Here is a 22,601-nt window from a genome sequence, read left to right on the forward strand (position 1 = left end):
TCTGACGGGGGACATCAGTCTCTAGCTCTGACCTGAAGTATTCAGTATTCACTTTGTCATTTCACTGAGTACTTGAAACAAGAAATTGTTTCTTTCAGTCAGTTTGTCATCAGTGCAATCAATAAAAACAAATGTTAAAATTATATCTAAAATCAGGGTTCAAAATTAACACCGTTTCCCAGCCAAATGCTGGTGAAATATGCAAGTGGCTGCTGGTAGATTTGCTTCACTCACCAGCCAAAAAACCCAATGGTAATCTATTGAGTGGTTGGTAATATCTGAACATTCACTAGCCATTTGGCTGGTTGACGAAAACGTTAATTTTGAAGCTTGTCTCAAACCAAAAAAACAATTCAGACAGAACCATCAATCCATAACATAGGAACAAGTATTAACCTAAAGCTGCCTATAAATCCTATTTCCAACTAAAGCAAAGAGCAGATACTCCTCAGCATGACCCAGCCTTATATCTACATTGTATCTGCTCAGGTTAAAACTACAGTTTCCCAAATCACTTGATAGGCAACTTCATCTGAATGCGATCATACGCTCATACGTTTTGCATCACTGTTCATCTATTAACAGCCAAGAGGATAGATTCTATCAAACACACATAAAAATGAATTAAGAACAGAATATATTTTTGTTTACTTAAATTAAATTATTACTTGCATGATAATAATTTCTCTAAAATATAAAGTTTATGCGCACAATTGATTCCATAACACTGCTATAAAATAGCATTCAGGCTGAGCCACTCTTATACAACACACGCTTAAAAATAAACTATCTCTGAACACTACTGGATCAGAACTAGTGGGTGGTAGTGTAATTTTCCAGTGCTGAGGAGGACGGCGACGGCTGACTGGGCTTCTCTCTGACTCGTCTTCTTTTTCTCGCCGGTCTGCTGCGTTCATTTCCCCCGGGAGTGCGTGGGATGGATGACAAACAACAAAGTCAGGGCATCCCTCACAGGGAGACAGCTTGGAGGCTGCTGTCGTTCTGTCTGAGTGTGTATGTGTCTGTGTGTCGGGATCGGTGTGTATACGGGTGTGTTGTCGCTTGTTTGTGCTAAATAAACATATTAAATGTGGAGGAATAATATTGAAACTACAGACCGCCTCCTCCTATTTACAAAGAAAAGCCTGCTGCTTCTGATTGATGCCGATGGAAGATGAACCCCCTGCACACTCCCACCCTCCCACATCATGACCACCATCCCCAGTGGGACATGCTCACAAATTAGATCTGCTGTTGGAGCTAACCCACTTTAATATGGGATCATTAGAGAGGGATGCGGCCTCGACTGGGATTCATCTCTTTCTTTGTCCACATGCTCCAGTGAACACAGCTGGCTGTCTTTGATATTTAATATTTAATGATGGGTCAAAACATTGGATCTCCAGATGGTGTGGTTTTTATCGCTGCACTGAGGAAGTTTCCAATGAGTTTTGCAAAAGAGCAAACTTGAGGAGCAGGACCGGTCTTGTATAAAGTACTTGAAAGCAATTTTTTGAGTAAAAGTACAAGTATGTTACCAGAGAATTACTTTGGTAGAAGTTAAAGTCACCTTTTAGAATACTACTTGAGCAAAAGTCTAAAAGTATCTGATATTTACTGTACTTAAGTATCAAAAGTAATTTTATAATATTAAATGTACTTAAGTATTAGAAGTAAAAGTAAAAAAAAAACATTCATTATGAACTTTATTATGGCTTCCTCGTAGTGAAGCAGAATATTCAGGGCTTCCACGCCTCCTTAAACATCAAGTCTGACATCAACAAGGAGAAAAACAGAAACAGAATTGAATTTTTTTGTGAGGAAGAATCTTTCACTCCCAACGTACGAAAACATTTCTTGCAAGTAACGAAGACGCTGAGGGGAAATGTATCGGACTAAAAGTATACATTTTATTTAGGATATGTAGTGGAGTAAAAGTAAAATCTTCCAGAAATATAAATAACAAAGTAAAGTACAGATATGTGAAATTCTACTCAAGTACAGTAACAAAGTATTTGTACTTTGTTACATTACAACACTGAGCAGTAGTGTGTGGAGTTTTGATTAAAAAGCATTCATTCAGGTTTCATAACTGGGAAATTGGGACAACGGGTAGAAATTAATAACCAATTTATATTGTGGTGCTGATGGTGCAGTGGATATGACAAGTGCCTTTGGTGTGGAAGACGTGGGTTCGATTCCCACAGGGATACATCAACCAATGTGTCCCTGAGCAAGACACTTAACCCCTAGTTGCTCCAGAGGCGTGCCACCTCTGACATATATAGCAAGTGTAAGTCAATTTGGATAAAAAGCGTCAGCTAAATGACATGTAATGTATTCTTATTTTAAAGGTTATTTTCTGTGAAGTTTGTTTGTGTTTAAAGTCATATTCAGCAAACTCTTTTAACAACACACACTTGTCTTGAATCCCATCGATCAGTTTAGCCTGATGAAAGTCACCCAGAAGGCGATTCGAGGGGAGATGCCACCCCCATCCCCAGGTCTGGGTACAGAAATACACTCCAAACCCTCAATTGCAGTGCTTTATGTTCCTCTTTAAATGTTTTTTTTTCTATTAGATGGTCCACAGTTTGCTTTGTGTTCAGAGAGTCTTTCCCTTTAGGCGTCTTTGTGTGCGTCCTATGGAATACCAATCGCGTTGATATAAACCACAACGGTGGAGTTAGAGTTGATTGATTCTCTGGTTGCATCGGTTTTGAAATGAAGTAATATTATATTGTTGTAATGAAATTGGAGGCATGAGCTGGGAGTTAACTTTACAGTAATTATTCTGTTACGGTTGGAAAAAATTAATTAGTTTGGCAGATTTCAAAATGCATTCTTCTCAACTTTTTCAGGCTCTATGGAAAATAGTTTTAGCTTGTTATTATTAAGGTTTTCATCTGACAACAGTATTACGCAGCAGTCGGCTCCAGTAAAAAGACAAGCGCCATCCTGGAATAAAAAAAAGATCAATAACAGCACCATAAAAGCTTTTCTTTCTTTTGAAGTCTGTCGTAACTCTGATTTAAAAGCACCTCAGTACCAAACAGACAGATTGTTTGGCACAGAATATGAGGAATCTGTCTGTCTGTACTCCCAGTTATATATGGAATTTATCTCCAGACATGTTTGTGATATTTTATTGAATATCAACAGAAATACAACTACAAAATGTTTGCTTTTCTTGCTGCTGACTCTCATGTGTAGCAGCCAGAGGAGCAGACTGAATCCTATTCAAGACCTAAAGGACAAATCTGAAAAATGAACCTAGGGGTTAATAACACAATGTGTAGGCCTACGGAGTGGACCGTTCTTAGTTTTTAGTTTTCATGCTAATCGAATGTGACCAGTTTTATCGCAAACTAAACTAAAGGTAATTACCTTATAACGCTACTCGTCGGGGCACGGATAAAGTAAAAAGAAATCACTATTTCTACACCACTAACTCAAAATAGCACCACACTTCCACGGTAGCATAACGAGGGTCTCCAGTCGAACGACGAACGCTGTGCAACGTGAGCTGAACTGAATGCACGTTGCACGGCGTTCGTTGTTCGACTGGTCATGACTGTTTTCCCAAGATGGCGCCCGCCTGCATAGGTGAACGGTACTGGTACTTTTTAATAAACTGTCTGTACACTTTCTAAGTGTGGTGATATTTTGAGCCTTGTTAGTGGTGTAGAAATAGTGATTTCTTTTTACTTTACCTGTGCCCCGACAACTAGCGTTATAAGCTAATTAGCGGTTTGAGCTAAAACTGGTCACATTCGATTAGCATGAAAACATATCCCAGAGAACGGTCGACTCGGTACACGTGTGTTATTAACCCCTAGGTTCATTTTGCGCCGGATTTGTCCTTTAAAGTCAACTTTTCACTCTCATAAGACTTTCAAATGAACCTTTAGCATGAAATTCACTGCTGAGGTTTACAGATGACAGCTGCAGAATATGTAATGTGTGCAGGAGGAATTAACGTCACAAACACAATATATTAAGGCATGACTTTGAAGCAAGAACCCACCGGATCACTCAGCAGCTTAGTTATGATGTTTGAGTGGAAGTGAAGGTGGCGGGGCAGACGTCTCAGTCACACACGGAGATGCACAGAAATTAGGATTCCTAACGAGCAACGGGTGCCAACTTATAAATCTACCCCTGCAAGGCGAGTTTCACATCCTAGACGATGGTAATCAGCTAGGCAGCTAGGAGACAGGAGGAGGAGGAGGGGTGGGTAGGGCTGCACGATATGAGGGAAATATGCGATAACGTTGTTGAACATTGCGATAACGATATTACATGCGACAAATAAACCGATATCAAAGTGTACTCTGTTCAGCATTTTAGTATTCTGCTAAAATACAACAAATAGCTTGTTGAATTTAACACTCTGAGGTCTAAGGGCATTTTTAGATATCTTCTTGAATTGTCCTTTTTAATTTTTTTTATATTTTTTTGGGCATTTTAGGCCTCTATTTTTATAGGACAGCTGAAGACATGAAAGGGGGGAGAGAGAAGGAATGACATGCAGCAAAGGGCCGCAGGTCAGAGTCGAACAAGCGGGGAGTGAACCTCTATGGGCGCACGCTCTACCAGGTGAGCTACCCAGGCGCCCCCTTGAATTCTCCTTTTAAGGGTATTTGCATATTACCTGATCCCCGTGTGTTTCATATCAAAATGTTCAGAACAACCTCAGCTTTTCTGTACAGCGATGCCCTAAATTGTTCCAGAGCAATATGTAAAGAGATAATTTGGCCCTAAAGCTGAAATATTTTTCAAAACTCTTGTGAAAACATACCTACACTCAATTGTTTTGGTGCTTGAAATTAGTTTACAAAAAAAAATGTTTTGTTCACCAAAGTAGCGTAATACAGTATATGAATTGAAGTGTTGTTAAACATTGCTTGGACTCACTGGTGCGTCTTTTGTCCTTAAAAACAAACTCAAACAAATTCTATTATTGAACAAATTGAACATTGAATAGAATATAAAAGGCACCACTAAAAAGAGAATGACAGCTACATTTTAAAGTGCAGTTTTCTACTGATATTTTCTTAAAGTAACACAAAAGAATCTCTGAGTGGGGTGCCCGGATAGCTCATATATATAGAGGTTTACTCCTCAACGCAGCGGGCTGGGGTTCGACTCCGACCTGCGGCCTGCTGTATGTCATTCCCCCCTCTCTCCCCCCCCTTTCATGTCTTCAGCTGTCCTATCAAATAAAGGCCGAAAATGCCTGAAAAAAAAGAAATCTCTGAGTGTCTTCCGCGATATGTCGCAGCCTTGTGTAACTGTGCCAGTAGATATCGCGTTGACGTTAAAAAAAATAAAAAAAACAATATATTGTGCAGCCCTAGTGGTGGAGGTGTTGCTGTGGAGCGCTGACCTGCGATGGCGTGAGGGTCTGCAGAGTACTCCTGGACATCCATCACGCCGCAGTCCAAAGACGCCTTCAGCTTCTTCAGTTTGGAGGCCGACGGAGCGATTCTGAACAAACCCTGAGACACAAAGCATGACCACACGAGTTCAATTCTCCACTCAACTCTCCCTCAGTGACAGACAAGAAATGGAAACCTTAAAATAAAGGCGGGATTACTGATATACAAGGGCTTAACACCTCTGATTGGTGGAGCTTGTTTTGAGCCTAAAAGAATAACCTGCTTCAGTATCTCGTGCCCAACTCTGTTTTTATTTTTATCGACAATGTTTCAACCAGAAGAAAACTATTTGTATCATGTAGCATTAACATGACAACGAGTCTACAGCTTTGAATAGGACTACTTTACAATATTCCTAGATAGTAAACTTAAATTAATCGTTAATTAACTTTATAAGAAATCATTTTTGTGTGTTTTTAGGGTTTTTGATGGTAAGTAACTTAAGTAACTTCTCAAGTACTGTACTCAAGTAGAGGAGACCGGGGTTGGTTGCAACAGTTATTTTCAGTTTTTTTAAAAGGTTATTCTGGAACCGGTATTATTCACACTGTTGGAAAAGTCCGTAGAAATACGGGCTAACATAATAATAATTATAATTAATATGAAGGAATTTGGTGATTTTTCACAAGTGTTTTTCCCGTATTTTGATTTAAAATACTAAACTAGTATAATGTAATACTAAAAATTAAACTTAAAGCTATAGTGCGTTCACATTCATGGTAAATTTTTACTTCACAGAGTAGATATCTTTGTCTATCATTAGGTGAAATCCTTGTGGATCGTTTGTTAGAGAAGTTCCAGTAGAAATTTCTCCGATTGTTGCCGTAGAGCTTTAGATGAAATCAACAAATATTTCTCTGCACCACATCCCAAAACATTATCCATAACGTTTAACCATCACCGCATCGCGTCTAATGACTGTAGAGTGGGAATTAAGTTATTCATAATGATATATTTGTGCTTTTCTTTTAACCTCATAAAGATGTTTGTGGAAAACATGTACCGTACGCTCAATATGTCTCCATTAAACAATCGTTACGGGCCGAGCAATTAAAGCTGCACGGCTCACTGGCCTGATAACATTATAAAATGAGGACATTTCTTACCATCACACATTAATTAAACAGTCAAGGATTATTTGTTTCAGCTTTAAGCAAACTGCTTTGAGGAAACCAAGTGACTTCATCTAATTCTGCTACATTTCTCTTCAGTAAACGTGTTTACTGTGTGTCATGTAAAAGAGAGTATAGATGCAGTTTGTGTTGGCTGCGGAGTCTGACCTCCTCCTGCATGCCACACTCCAGCAGCATTGTGACACAGGCCTCGATGGGGAAGGCAATATCTCTCCCACTGAGCGCTAAGTGCTCCTCTAATGGTTTCCCGTAGCACGGCTTCTCCACCCAGGTCTCTGTTAAACACACACAAACAGATAAAAACACACAAAAACATGCATGAAATACAGAACCAGCTACAGATGATAAACATTTTCTCCCAGGCTGCAGAAAGTTACCAAAAACAAACAGGTTTTTGGGGCCTTTAAGGTCCTCCAAATATATTTCCTATTTTCTCATTTAGCTTTCTCTCTAAACCGGAGATATTCAACAGGGGGTCCTCAGAGTAAGTCTAGGGGGGCCACCATATTATGTCTAAAATGTTTTTGAAAGTTTCTTTTTTCAAAAATTCAAATATGTCTGAAAATATACAATAATATGACTCCAACCTTTTATTAGGAAAGATAAATTGGCCTATTTGTGAAAAGAAAACCATTTCATTTACACACTATAACATGATGTATAAATAATATATCTCTATTCATTTTCATCCAGCCCAGTTTAACATGCAACTCAATTTTATACAATATATGTACAGTAGTAGGGGGTCCCTACTCTGTCTCTCTTTCAGCTAAGGGGTCCTTGGCCTAAAAAACGTTGAAGACCCCTGCTCTGAACCATGGAGTCCTGAATGAACACTAGTATCTGTCAAAGTAAGAAAGACACTGGTTCTTTCACAGAAAAGATTTCCTGTTTTTTTGTCGGTCTGCCGTGGAGCAAACTCTAGTCTTTTTACTAGTGCCTTTTGGTCAATGGGGCACTGACAGGAGCACTGACCTAACATACATGTTTTTGGGGTTGGGAAGAAACCGGAGCACCCGGAGGAAACCCATCCGAACACGGGGAGAACATGCAAACTCCACACAGAAAGGCCCGCCCGGACCGGGGATCGAACCAACCACAACAATCATTGTGCAATCCTGTATCGTGTAATGACAATAAAACTTTGGTTGTTGCTTATTTATTCACAATACTCCATGTTAGGTGAGATTTTAAAAACATGTTGGCTGAAGAGGAAGGATATAAGGTCAAGAAGTACTTTCACTTGGATTAATCAGTGACCGTCCTCTTTTTGAACGGCTCCGGTTCCCGAAGTGAATTTTCCCATTCAATTAATCTATTGACGTTTCATTAAAGGTCCCATGGCATGAAAATTTCCCTTTATGAGTTTTTTTAACATTAATATGCGTTCCCCCAGCCTGCCTATGGTCCCCCAGTGGCTAGAAATGGTGATAGGTGTAAACCGAGCCCTGGGTATCCTGCTCTGCCTTTGAGAAAATGAAAGCTCAGGCCCGCCCATGAGAAAGACAGAGACATCATGGCTTGCAAACAAGCAAAGCATGGCAGTTGGTCAAGGCCACACCCCCACCCTCCACTTTGCCCCCCCTCTCTCCTCCTCAATATCATTTAAAGCAACAGACACAGAAATGGCACATCCTAAGGAAAGCTCATTGTGGGACTGGCTCTAGTGGCTGTAATTCTGCACCAAGGCTGAATTTCGGGAAAGAGACTTCAGATACAGTATTAGGGGACCACTAAGGTCTATATAAAAGAGACTTCAGATACAGTATTAGGGGACCACTACGGCCTATATAAAAGCATCCAAAAAGCACCATGTCATGGGACCTTTAAATGCTGATATAAAGAGTTTTAAGTCTGGAACCAAGCCAACCAGCTACGAGATGAATCGTGACAATAAAACTTTTTGATTCGGTGCAAAAAAAACGTTTTGAAAACTGAAAAAGACTGTGTACAGAAACAATCAGAGACTTCAATAGTAGCAGCTTACTAGTCATTTTTGTGGGTTCAGTTAACTTGTCCATGGTAACAGCGAGCTCCAACAATCAGATACGTCGCTGTTACTCTTAGGATTTTGGGTGGTGTAGCACTTCTCCATGACATCGCGAATAAAATCACGGTTGACTTCATTCAGACTTCTAGCTTCTACGGGAGCAGAAACCTTTGTTTCACAATCTCGCAGCTCCTAATCAATCTACCTCGGATGGTGTAGACATTATGGCTGATAATCAAACTCCTTATGGAGAAAATTAACAGGATTTTAACTTCCGGAACCACACTGTTGAGCTTCACTAATGCTGAGGACTTAATACGTAAAAGCTGTGTCAGCAACAGTTGAATTTAAATGTTAAAGCTTCAATTAAAACTACATTTCAACAACAGGACCCCGAATTGTTCATTAAACACGTGCAAACTGACACACGTGGACACTGCAGCAGAGCCTGAGCACGATGACAGACAAACACAGACTCAGTGTTGGTCTGAAACTCACCCTGATGAGCTTTGATCTGAGGCAGCACACTCTGAAGCAGCTCTAATGACTTCCTGTGGTACTCTGCCTGGACTTCTATCAGCTAGACAGAAAATAGATCAGAGAGTCTGTGATGGACGACAACAACATTTCTGTTTCTTCACAGTCGCAGCAGAGATGTGGTACTTACTGTCTGGAAGTAGCTTGCATAGTCCATTTCTTTGGCCACAAAACTGTACATGTCTGCCGATAGCTGATCCTGGTGAAGACAAAGAAAGAAATAAAACAAACAAAATAAGTCATAATTAAAACCTAAAATGTGTTTAGCAGAGCTTTTTTAAAAGCAGACATTCAAGAGAATCGCGGGATCACATATAACACAAAAAATCCATCTTGTCAAGCTTCAAGTAATGCGCTTGTGTCCGAATAGCAGCGGACCGAAGCAGTCAGGCGAAAAATATAAAATATATATTGCCTCACAGCTGTGCTCACAGCTGCTCTTGAAGCCCCAGCAACAAAATATTTTCCATCTTTCCCCGCTCTGTCCTCCGATCAGTTCAAATGTCAATCTGATCGTGTCAAAACTTTCCTTCATTTTCTTTTTTTAAACTTGTTTTTTGTTTTTTGTATTGTCTCAGGTCTGCCCTGTAAGGATGAGGATTTATCAGCTGATATCAACATGAAATCATCATTTCTGTCATGAATTTGAATGAGGAGGGTCCGTGTCTACACGTAATAACGAACGTAGCCACGGCCTAGATTTAACGCGGACGCATAAAGCACGCTTAAAAATTATAATGGTAGGGAAAACCTTGGAATATTTCACCGTTTGAGACAGTTGTGTTCACATCCCATCAAATATTTAGGCCAGATTCAATAATAGGACAGGAGGAGAGTGACCAACACAGATAATAACTGATAATTCTCTTACGTAAACATATTGATTAGAGCAGCTTTAACCCTACATTAAAGAATAGCTGACTGAAAAAGACACCGATTTATATAATTGTGGGAATAAACAGTGTTGCACACAACTGAGGGTGAGTAAAAGTGAGCACTGACTCGACAGATCTCCATGCGGTTGGCTGCCTCCTCCATCTCTTCCCTGAGGTGGTCGGCCTTGGCTCCCGTTGGCTGCAGGTTGCTGGACAGTCCTGAAGACTTTGTGGACTGATAATACCTGAGAACAAAAACACTCCTCTTTTCAATATGGTTTTGTATAGTATCCCTTTCTTCAGTAAAGTTACTAAAACCACACTTTGAAAGTAGTCCTGCATTCAAAACCTTACTGAAGTCAAAGTATGTATCAGCAAAATGTGTAGCGCAGTAAAATGTCCCCCGGTCAGTGTTCAAACACTTCATTACATTGTCACAAAATGATACGTCATTTTACAGCTCATTGCTAAACAAAACATTCTGTGTTCTCTCCCAAGCTTGGCAAATAAAATGTGCTACAAAAAGAAGCACAATTTAAATTTTTCATAATCAGCCAACCAGAAGACATCCTCCCAAATAGAGGTAATTTCAGTAAAAAGTACATCCTGTAAGTCCTCGTAAACAGGACAATAAAACCAAAAATAAAGCTCACTCTCAATTTTAGCTAGTTCACATAAAAAAACGATGTCTGTCCTTTTTTTTTTTTTTGGGAGGAGTAACTTTCCTGCATTCTAAACTTGACCTAAGTAAAAGTATGCAAGTATTATCAGCATATTTCACTTTAAGTCTCATTCTTCAGTAAAATGTTTCCATTATATCTGATGTTTCTGGATTAATATTCCTGCTGCAGTAATGTGTATGTGGCATTTTACGGCTGTAGATGTTTAAGGTTGTGCTCATTTTAACTCCTTTATATATAGGAGATAAGATCATCATATGTTTGTAGCGTCGCTGTCCTGTGAGAACCAGGTATGCCTAAAAAGTTTTAAAACTTTTCATGGTGTCAGAAAAACAGCCCCGTTTCCAGCTTTGTGATGATGCATTTTCCAGCTGATCCAAGAGGCTTTTTAAATATTTGATTTAGCTTAAGAAGTAGGAGCATGTTCTTAACACATTCTGAACACAGCTTGTTAAACTAAACAAAGACATTTTTATTTGCCTACAGCAGCTTAATTCTTTTGTTTTTGAGAGTGAAAATCATTGACAACAAAATCTGACTAACAAAATGACTCATGGAAAACCAAACTTGATTATCTCAATCTATATATATATATATATATATATATATATATATACAAACATACAGTTAATTTAACTGAAGCTATTTTCTCTTCTAATTCAATCCCTCCTCTTTACTCTCTGTCTGACTTTCTGTCTGCGTAGACTCTCTGGGTGGAGATAATATGTCGCGCTGCCAGAGGAGCTCAGCACACAGCGGGATGATGGGAAAAACTGTCTCAGATTTGGGTCACTAAAGAAAACGGACTGGGCTGCAGTGAGGAAAATCACATTTTCTCTCTGTGTCACTGCTCAGAGTGGCTCTGAAACGACGGTGAATCAGCACAAAGAAAGTGTGGTGATTGTACGCGTCTGCCATCAGAAAACAGCTTCTGATTGGACAGGAGAGAAATCTGTGCCGATGTGATGATTCAAACAATTCAGGAGGTCTAAAGTTTAAAAATAACAACCTATTTAAGACTGAAAGATGGTAAAAGTTTTGCAGCTTTACAGCCAGAAAAAAAGCCTATAATAACGAGTGTTGTTTACTTAAAGGTGTGTCGGGAACACTTTTATAATACAACCGGCGATTTACAGTCTAATCCTCCGGCTCGCAACTCCGCCGGATGTTTCATGGGATTTGTTGACAGTAATACAAATATAAAATATCCCCTTTAGCTTTAGTGTGTGACTTTTGATATTAATGAACATCCGTTACATTCAAGCCGTTGCCAAATGAGTTGCTACAAAGCTAATTAAGACTAACAGCTCCACACATCTCTCTCTGTAAGATTGTGTCGTCCGGTGACTTTCCCGCGCAGAAGCTCGAGTGAAGATAGTTACCTCTTCTGAAGAGTCTGTCATGTTTTTTAATCCTCCGTGTCCTCCTTGGCTACTAGCAACTGTGTGAAGGGGGCGTGGGGGGGGTGCGCGATCATGGAAGGCTTGTATCATGTGGACGTGCCGACAGCTTTGTTGTCATTACTTAGAATTGCTCATGGGGGCGACAGAAACTACGCACTATGGCTTTAAGGGGAGACACTACGGTTGAATATGGGAAAACAAAATCAACCAATAATTAAGAAGACAATTCTTTGTTTTTGTACTACAAGTTCTCTGAATTGTTATGTTTAAATATGCAATTGAGACATTATCTAATGCTAACTTTTGGTGAATTTTAGGAGAAATCTACATCTCTACATTGCAGTAGCCTGGCTCCGCCCTCCTACTCAGTTTTCATTTTCCTTCAGTACTCCTTCTGGGTTTGCGGTATATTCTTGGGTTTCCTCCGGCCAAATATTTGGCAGTCCAATCAGAACAGAGGGAGTGGCTGAGAACGATGACGTTGTGGACGTGCGCTAGAAAGATGCGAGCGAAGCCATTCGGTCCGTTGTGGCAACGCTGCCGAATATCCAGAAGTTAAAGCCCGAGCGAGAACAATCTTTGCTGAGTTTTGTTGGTGGCCGTGATGTCGTGGCCCTCCTCCCCACAGGGTTTGGGAAAAGTTTGATTTTCCAGCTCGCTCCGTTAGCGGTGAAGGAGTTGGCTAAGGCTAACGCTAGCGATGCTCACGACCAAACGTTAGCGATTGGTTCTGGCAGATCCAGAGTGGCTCTGGGCAGATCCAATAGTTTTAAACTTCAACAGAGTACCCGCCTTCAAGGAAGTTAACACCTGTTAATGGAGAGATGCCAGACTCTCTGGACCAATGAGATGGACCAGAGTCTGGTAGGACCAGGCTATCATTGCAGTGCATTAAAAAAAAAAGTGTGGTTTTCTGTTGTCTCGCCTTAAGCAAAACTAATGAAATATGCATTACGAAATGTTTTCATACTCCAGACATTCATGGTTACAACTTCACTGTGTGTAATGAAATCCCAGTGGCATTCAGTGGGAAGCTTCAGGACCAGTCCACTCACAGGGGATGGAGTTTCTCACATCACATCACAGCCTCTTTTATAACACGTACCTGTAGTAAGGGACTCACCGTGTGCGCGCTGAGTCCATGTCCAGGACCAGCTTCGCTAAATGTTTCCTTTGTTTCTGGATATTTGGGATTTCCACCTGAGAGGACGGAGCAGAGGGTTGTTTGTTTGGTTGTTGGCGTGAAAGAGGAAACAGACTCGGCATTGTCAGAGGCTTCGCACCTGTTTCTTGGTCTCGTGAAGATTCTTTTACTGGCTAATGTACAGAGTAATCATGTTCAGTATGTCCTGTATTAAACAAACGTACAGTGCAGGTTTTTCTGAGAAGTTTCAGGAACTATTAAAGAGCTCAAATCAACCTTGTCTCTTATTAACCCTCACGTTTTGATTAGTCTGGGTCTAGTCTCGCATTGCCAGACCTTCGTCCACAGCGCTGGCAGAGAAGGGTCTGGCTAGTCCCAACCCGGTCCCAGGCCAGTTCGTGAAATGGTCACGTTATTTAAATGTATTGATTTGTGTACAGGTCACGATTTTCGCGATTATTCTGTGTATAGGTCACGATTTTCGAACGTGACCATTTCACGAACTGCCATGACACTGGGCTGCTCTGGGGGACGCAACAACGGGGAAATGAAACGCCACACGCCGGCGACAACAAAGGGACGGACCGCCACACGCGGGACGCGAGCCCCGGGCGCAGGGACACGATCCGCGGTCTCTGTGGCACGCAACAACGGGGACATGAATCGCCACACGCCGGACACAACAACGAGACGGTTGTGGTTAGGAAAATAACAACGGGGAAAGGAACCGTCACACGCCGGAGACGCCAACAACAACGGGACGGTTGTGGTTAGGAAGAGAAAGGAACTGCAACACGAGGGACGCGATCTCCGGTCTCCGGGGTGAAAGTCCAGTGTTGTTTGACCCGTCCACCACCCCGACCAACCTCCCTGCGCAGATTTTCACCTTATCAATACTACTCGCTACCGTCATCGTTCTGTGATCACGAAACATGCTTCCCATTGAAATACTTTACTTTAAAATTCGTGCTCACCACACGAAAAATAACGACATTAAGATGTTCAGTACACAAATCGATAGATTCAATAACGTGACCATTTCACGAACTGTCATGAGACTGGACTGCTAGTCCACACAGCATACACAACAAACTATACTTGGATTTTAATTTGCAGAGGAAAGCACTAGTTAGTTTGATTTGAGTCCATTAATGACACAGGCCTTCACACAGTGCGCTTTCCGTACCTCCGCGAGGTCGTAGAGAGGGTCGACGACGTCCCTCTCGATGGTGAGCTCGAACAAGATGAGCTCGTGAGCGAGTTTTTCCTGCGTCTCGCCGCAGAGCTTCAGCATCTTCCTGCAACAGACCACAGGACCAGAAATCATCAGTGAACAAATCAAACAAAGAGCACGAGTCAGGCGCTCAGGTTAACAGAGGTACAACAAGAGGGGACTGGATCATTCCCACTCCAAGAAGTGCTTTTGGTCAGTCAGTGTTCTCTGTAACAGCATCTAAAGGCTGAATATATATCTTCTATTTGTTTACTTTGCACTATAAAGTCAGGACAACAATAACACAAAAAAGTTAAATAATAAAAAAATAAAGATTGTGCAGGTGAGATTAAGAAAACCCCTAGGGGCGTATAGAAGGAGTCTCACCTAAGGAAGACAGGAATTATATAGGTAATGAACAATTACAAGTGTCCTAAACAAAAAACAACAAATCAAGCACTGAATTATAAAAAATATATAAAAATAAAATAAAAGCATAAGGTTGGCTACGTAAACATCAAAGGCATAAAATAAATTACAATAATATAGATAAAATGAGGTTATGTGGACTGATGTGTGTATGTGTAAGTAGAAATGACAGACAGCAAGGCCAAACTAAATGTGATATGAATAGTTCAGATCAATACGGATAGTTAAGTTTGGTTAATCAGACCTTAAGCCTCTTTTTATAATTCTTGACAGAAGTTGAGTGAAATGCAGTGTTAATATACCTGTCCCATAGCTGAGCTCCTCTGTATCAGAGAAATGACAGAGCCTAGTATGGAACTTTGGGAGATGTAAATATTTGTATTATTGAAATGGAAGCTGGCTGGTGCAAAAAAAAACACAAGTTTGGAACTTATTTATATTAAAGATTGGTAGAATCTTGAGCTCTTTAAAGTTGCCAATGTAGATAAGAGAAGTTAATACTTATCGTTCTTTTACTGGTCAGCTGAAGAACTTTTTAATAATCAGATATGTGCACATTAGACTGCTGACTGGACCTGGTGACTTTGGCTGCCTGTCTGCAGATTTTTTCGTGTCTTGTTGCTGTCTGTGTGACGTGTTGTGTTCGTTACTTGTTGTTGTGCATTGTGCCTGTTTGAATGTTGGTCTGTGTATGTTGTTTTTACATGCTGACTGTCTTAAGTCATTTTATTGTATTTTATTTTTTTTAGGTTGCCATTTTCAAACTGGCCAGGGACAACAGATGAAAATTAGCCTGCTGAGCTAACTTTGGCTCATTTACAGTTAGTTACTTTGCTGCTGATTAAGGAACACTGTCCCTGTCAAATGAACAAATAAAGTCACAATGTGAGGTTTTCTCTACCACAGTTCTCCTGGAGGATAATACAACGATTTCCTTATGAGCTGCTGATATTTATGCAACTCTCTTTCAAAACTCTTACAAACAACAGTGATGCCTTTACATAAATTCATGCAGCGAGGTGATGTAACACAGTGTAACTCACTACATCAACACGTGCACATAAAAGCTTTTTATTTCCTGTGTTTTTCTGAATCTGAAATAAAAAACACAACCGGATGATTTATATGTGCAGATGCTTTTGTGTTTGCAAAAGAGTTTAAAAATTTATTCCAAAGGTTTTTTAATTGTCATCCAGACCTTGTTTAATCTTAATGAAGCGATGGCACAGAGAGCTCAATATACTCCAACTTAATAACCCACACAAAGAAACATGATACATGCAAATAGATAAAAGTCGCGTGAGACAAAGTGAGACTAAATGAGTTGTGTTTTCATCAGCTGTTTATCATTTTGTCTCTATATGTTCTGTCAAGTTGCAGTGTGTTGAGCTCTCAGGGCCACTGTGTAAAAAGGCTTTCCTGGTTAAATAAAGGTTGAATAAAAAAATAAATAAAGTAGTTCACATTTTACAGTAAAAAATAAGGTTTGTCCTCATCTGACTGTATGTCTGGACATGAATGTAAAATCAGTTCTGGGTGATAAAAACATTCCTTTTCCTGTCACTGTCTGTGTGTGTGTGTGTGTGTGTGTGTGTGTGTGTGTGTGTGTGTGTGTGTGTGTGTGTGTGTGTGTGTGTGTGTGTGTGTGTGTGTGTGTGTGTGTGTGTGTGTGTGTGTGTGTGTGTGTGCGCGCGTGCCTGTTTCAGTGCGTACTCACCCTAGTAGAGACTCGTCCCCGAGCACAGCCGCCCCCTCCACCAAACATTGTGCTAGTGTTGTAAGAGGAAGCTTCTTCTGCGCAGAATCACACAAACAAACACACACACAAACGCACAAACGATCGATGAGTCAGCCAGTCTGCTAAATGTGTCACGCAACACTGGAAAAACAAGTGAAATGAACCACACAGACGAAAAAAAACAAACAGACATGTTGCAGGACACACACACAAAGACACAAACCTGAAGGACAAATGCTTTTATTCTCTCAAACCGATGGCTATCATAAATTTGTGTGCTGTTAACCGGGATGAAGGAGATGCTTTGCAATTAACATAATTTATTTTTTAAATCACATTTTACATTAAGCTTGTCGTTCTCACTTTTCCCCAGCCAGCCTTAGCTGCTCCTACCACTGACACTTTCCTAACCTCCATCAAGGAGATTATCGCTGCCATCTCATGTTGCTTAAATTGCCTCCTCAAGTCCTCCACTTGCCTCCCTTCCTCGCGTCTTAGTCCCTCCCACCAAGGAGGCACGGGAGAGACGCGAAAGAAATCATGGGAGGAGAGAGGAACCAAGGAAATGTGGTTCTGTCCCTCCTTGGTGAAGGCCGTCTCAAAGCTCTTATTTCTGCCTCGAGGAGCGAGCATCGAGGAGGGATCATGGAGGAGCTATAGGCGAGGATACACAAGAGCAGCCTTCAAGGAAGCTGTGCAGCTGAAGGAGTTGCTAACCCCGCCCAAGCAGCTGACGAATTCATAGAGGAAAGGACGCCTCAACCCTCTAAAACACATTTGCTCGTCGCCTCTCACCTCCGATGATTTCCTGTGCCTCCTTGGTGGGAGGGGACTAAGACGCGAGGAAGGGAGGCAAGTGGAGGAGTCGAGGAGGCAATTTAAGCGACATGAGATGCAACTCTTGATGATCCCTCCTCGATGCTCGCTCCTCGGTCCAGAAATAAGAGCTTTGAGACGGCCTTCACCGAGCAAGAACAGAACAAGTCTAGGAGCTATCAAATAAAGGACATGGGCTGTACCCTGTGTGTTCAGGTCGGTCCGTTCGTTTGTCTGTTTGTCCAGGGGCGTATAGCACAAAATTCTGGGCATTCTCTATGGGCCCCTCCACACATCCACAGCTATTCATTTTAGCATCTTTTTGGGCCCTCATTAAATGAGGGCCCTGGGTACTCAATCCCCATGTGTCTGTCAGCAGGATTACTGAAAAAACTACCAGCCCGATTTTCATTGAATTTGGTTGAAAGGTGTCGCAAGTGCCAGTGAAGAACCCATTACATTCTTGGAGCGGATCTGAATCATGGTGCGGATACACAATTTATTTTTCCCTTTTGTTACATTTTGAGACAGGGCGTTTGGCCTTGGCGGAGGCCTTTATTTAAATGTTTTGCGGGTTGCTTCTCACCGAGGGCGACCTGACAGACTTCTTGTCCACGTCCACGCCCTGCTGGCCCTGCAGACAGGCGGTCAACTTCTTGTGTGTGCTGTGGGAAACCTGCTTGACCAGCTCCAGACGTTTCTCCACCTGACACAGAAAGAAAGAAAAGCGAGCTGCAAAGATTAATCGATTCATCGATTTGTTGTCAACTATTAAATTAATCGCAAACTATTTTAATAATCGATTAAACGGTTTGAGTCATTTTTTTCTTATAAAGAAAAAGGTTTGAGTCACACTCTGGTTCCAGCTTGTTAAATGTGAATATTGTTCTAGTTTCTTCTCTCCTCTGTGACAGTAAACTGAATTTCTTTGAGTTGTGAACAAAACAAGACATTTGAGGACGTCATCTTGGGCTTTTGGGAAACACTGATCCACATTTTTCACAATTTTTTGACATTTTATAAACCAAACAACTAATCCATTAATTGAGAAAAAAATCAACAGCTTAATTAACTATGTCAAAAATCATTCGTTGCAGCCTTAAAAGAAAAGACATGAGACAAGATAGCACGTACTCGTGCACAGATTAGGTACGTTTCGGGACATCCTCAATCAAGTCAGTTACAGACAGGCACATGCATACATACATCCTGTCTGCCTGGATTCAAAAAAAGGGCCGAGGCTCATACGACACCATTACCTGTCTCACTTAAATGCTTCTCATTTCATTATTAACCCAACTCAGTGGAACCGACGTCGCTGATCAATTACAGTGCCGCACTCCGAGTCAATCAGCGGGGACGTTCGGCCTTTTGTCTCACAAAGAGGTTCAATTTCAGCGCTCATTAACGTCGCCTGAAGGCAGTTCAGAAAGCCATTTGAAAAAGTAATTTCATGCACACTGAATACTTTGAGCTGATGATGATTTTCTTTTTCCTGTGAGAGGCAGCAAACATCATTCAAAAAGACACGCTTAATTGATTATTACCTGTAGTAGATCTTCACTTAATACTTCTGTTTTTTCAGCCCTGGAAGACAAGAGAAGAAGAAAAAGAGAAGGCTGTTAGGGTGGATGGGGGAATTGCGTAATTACATAACTTTTTGCAGAGGGAACTGGGCAACATATACACATATAGGCTACTACTCAATCAATGTAATTACACCATTTGCTGAACAAATAATAAATGATATTGCAGTTGCAGCCTGGAGCTAAAATAAGTAATGTTCATATTTCAACTGTTTCAAGGGGCTCGAGCTAATAAAGAGGAAAAACTACATAGTCTCAGGCAGGGGCGGAGCGGGAAGGGTGGCTTGTGGGGCTCCAGCCCCAAATGTTTTCTCAAAAAAACCCAAATAACTTCATCTTCATCTGTCATTTCCTCTCAGTTTCTCTGACTCGACCGGAAAATGAAATGAAACAAAAGTTCTATTACTGGGGAAATATCACCGTTCATTCTGTAAACTCTACTGAAAATAGGTTTCAAGATAAGTAATGCTGTTAGGCCGACCACCTACTCTACCTATGTTATGCAGCTTAAACACAGTAACCTCATTCGTTCCCCTCTCTTTAGGTGTCAGGAGTGAAAAATTAGTCATCCTGAACATTTGTTGTGTTTTGGTTTCAGAATGACAAACAGGATCTCGGCCTTAATTCCGAGATGATTCGTTTCTAGATTTTTAACTTTCATGTTTTTCCCCAAATGATGCACAGATTTTTAGGCATCTTATTATCTCAAATGGTTTGAAAAATAGTGTATATAGCTGCCGTAAATGGAGCATGAGCCCCAAATGTTAACAACGTCTGGCTCGCCCCTGGTCTCAGGTTGGAAATCTGACAGAAAAAAAGAGCTTGAATGTCACTCAGGATGATTTTTGGATGTTGAGATCAACAACAATCTATATGACACCAAATGCATGCCTATCTGTCCTGGAAAAGGGATCCTGCTCTCGCCCTTTGCCTCAAGTTTCTCCCTTTTATCCCTGTTGAAGAGTTGGTGTGACGTGTTTTTTTTCTTTTCCTGCTTTTCCCTTTGAGGCAAATTTGTCATGAATAAAACTTTATTAAATTAAATTTACAGTATTGAATTAACTGTTTCACAACGTTACCTCAGCAGTCAATTAAATTAAATTTTATTTATAGTATCAAATCATAACAAGAGTTATCTCGAGACACTTTACAGATAGAGTAGGTCTAGACCACACTCTATAAACTCCAAAACCCCAACAATTAAAGCAATTCCCTCAAGAGCAAGCATTAGCAGTGGCTGTTGCGACAGTGGCGAGGAAAAACTCCCTTTTAGGAAGAAACCTCGGCAGACCCAGACTCTTGGTAGGCGGTGTCTGACGGGCCGGTTGGGGGTGTGATGAACAGTGGCGATAATAGTCACATTAAAGATAATGGAACAGTGACTTCGAAGGTAGTCGTGGAAGTTCATATCATAGCAGGGCACATCGTGTCACATCGACTCAACATTAACACAATTAAAGCTAATTAATGTTTAATCCACCACATGAAAGCTAATCTCACTGCACACAACAATAAGTTAATGGAATTACTTGGCTAAGTATGATGAAGCTCGGACTCTAAACTAGATGAAAATATGAGAGAGCTTGTTGATTAACTTCCAGACAATGTAATTAAACAGTTATCATGAAACGGGAGTCTGCAACCCTAGCAGCTCTGTGAGGCTGTACAGCAGTGCTACTGTACGAGCTAAATGCTAACATGCTCAAAATTACAATGTTGCTGTTACTCAAACAGGAGGAAAGTTGCATTTGTTGGGGACTATTTTCAGCGGCGGATTAATCCACATGCTTTACAGGTCAGTTATAGACCACTTTAATTCATTAGGTTTATGTAGCCTATTGTATTCTGTATTCTTATACCGTATTGAATGTGAAACTGTATGTTGTCATGCACGCTTATGCCTTTCTTGGCCAGGTCGCCGTTGCAAACATGAGAACCTGTTCTCAGCGGCCTACCTGGTTAAATAAAGGTTAAATAAAAAAATATAGGAAGATCCGTCCAACAACTGTTTGACGACTTACTCTCTTTTTAAATAATGCTGCATCTGGTAACAAAGCTTACACTTTATTTTACCGTAATTTCCTAATAATCTTCTGGGTAATTTCCCGGAAATAATTCCTATAAGTTAGGATTAATTATAGGATAATTAAAATAGATTAGATATACTCACACATACATTTAAAGAGAGTTAAAAACGGGATAAAAGAAGCATATCTACAAACAGCACAGCACAGTTCTGATCTGATTGGGCAGAGGCCTTATAAAAGCTGCCTTTTTAGAAAATCAAACCAAACAAGAAATTCAATTATAATTAATTCTTTGCAAAACTGCAAAACATGCTATAAAGTGCAGGTGCAATGAATCCAAACCCTTCATTTTAGCAGGAGCAAACAGGCTTATTTATCAGTTTTTGAGAATCAAAAACATACGAAACTCACTTCCTGAACAACACAGACAGCTCATCCTCTCAGACTGAATCCTGACACAGACAGACTTTACATTTACATTTAGTTGAGAATAAAAACACCCTTGCGGTTCCCGCTGGACTTACAGAGGCGTGCGGTTCCTGCCTAAGGATCTAGTCCTGCTGATCTGCAGCTTTCTCTTCCACATCCCCCCTGCTAACAGCAGGCAAAGCACCTGTTTACAGGCAGGAGCCGAGCGACAATAAGAGGAGGAAAGTGAAGTGACAGAGGGAGGAGGAAGAGGGCGTGAGGCAGGAGGGCAGCCTGAAGAATGAGACCTGCTGATCTCGTTCTTTCACTCTTTCTCTCATCACCCACCAATCTGTTATCGCTGCTATACATTCATGTCTGTCAACAGGCTGGACTGCAGAAAAACATGTTTGCCATTAAGAAAAGGATATAAAACATAAAAGACAGTTTGATCCTGATATTTTAAACCCAACAAAACACACACAGACAGACACACGTCACACACCTTATTTCTCATGGCTGATTATTATTATTCATCTGGCTGAAGCGGAACAGCTGGAAGCAGGAGGACAAAAAGGAAAAGCTCATTTCTTTCCACGGCTGGTGTCTGTTCGGCTGTGAGCCTCAGCATGATACAGTATGTGTTTTTTTTTTTTTTTACACAAAGCTCTTAGCTAATGCTGCTATTTCAGCACTGTGTGGTGCCTTTCTGCGTATTAATCCACCCAAAAATGAATCTTTTGACCGTCAAATACCATCTGTTGCCTCAAACGGTGCAGTGGTTGAAGCTTGGACTCAGTTCATTACGAGCTTTTGTAAAATATCAAATAAATTATGTAGTTCAGTTTATAGTTTTACTACAAATATCAAAGCCAATGTGTAACTAATATAGCAAAAAAACAAACAGGATATACTATATTAAGAGTTGAAGTTTCAAACCCATGGAAAACAAAAAGTTTTAGCCCCCTAAAAAAAACAAATTAGCTACCGGTTGAGGTTGGATATTTTGTGTTATACCTTCTCTGTTTGTAACTCACTGCTGCTGCCTGTAGACGCCAAGATACACTTGAAAAAATGGGATGGGAATGTAGTTAATTTTGCAGGTGTTTGCTTACAAAAGGAAGGAACATTAAAGGTCCCATGACATGGTGCTCTTTGGATGCTTTTATATAGGCCTTAGT

At 40.7% G+C, this 22,601-nt stretch overlaps 1 protein-coding gene across 10 annotated transcripts in view; it reads right to left on the reverse strand.

The window, feature by feature from the left end:
* LOC120551161 (rho GTPase-activating protein 44-like) overlaps positions 1 to 21,643 on the reverse strand; it is a 44,734-nt gene extending 23,091 nt beyond the window's left edge. For 5 of the 10 annotated variants that reach the window (XM_039788370.1, XM_039788368.1, XM_039788374.1 and 2 more), the window contains exons 1-11: positions 21,537 to 21,641; positions 18,947 to 18,986; positions 17,986 to 18,105; positions 16,563 to 16,639; positions 14,390 to 14,501; positions 13,183 to 13,259; positions 10,104 to 10,221; positions 9,232 to 9,300; positions 9,063 to 9,144; positions 6,722 to 6,849; positions 5,390 to 5,501 (exon numbers count right to left, since the gene is read on the reverse strand). In XM_039788370.1, coding sequence (XP_039644304.1) covers positions 5,390 to 5,501; positions 6,722 to 6,849; positions 9,063 to 9,144; positions 9,232 to 9,300; positions 10,104 to 10,221; positions 13,183 to 13,259; positions 14,390 to 14,501; positions 16,563 to 16,639; positions 17,986 to 18,105; positions 18,947 to 18,986; positions 21,537 to 21,598 — 997 coding nt within the window. In that variant the 5' untranslated portion in view covers positions 21,599 to 21,641. Of the gene's footprint in view, positions 1 to 5,389; positions 5,502 to 6,721; positions 6,850 to 9,062; positions 9,145 to 9,231; positions 9,301 to 10,103; positions 10,222 to 13,182; positions 13,260 to 14,389; positions 14,502 to 16,562; positions 16,640 to 17,985; positions 18,106 to 18,946; positions 18,987 to 21,536 lie in introns of all 10 variants that reach the window. The other 5 variants (XR_005637837.1, XR_005637836.1, XM_039788371.1 and 2 more) reach the window with 3 other exon arrangements.
* Between the last annotated feature and the right edge of the window lie 958 nt (positions 21,644 to 22,601).

The sequence above is a fragment of the Perca fluviatilis genome, chromosome 21 (genome assembly GCF_010015445.1).
Source record: "Perca fluviatilis chromosome 21, GENO_Pfluv_1.0, whole genome shotgun sequence".
Classification (NCBI taxonomy): Eukaryota; Metazoa; Chordata; class Actinopteri; order Perciformes; family Percidae; genus Perca; species Perca fluviatilis.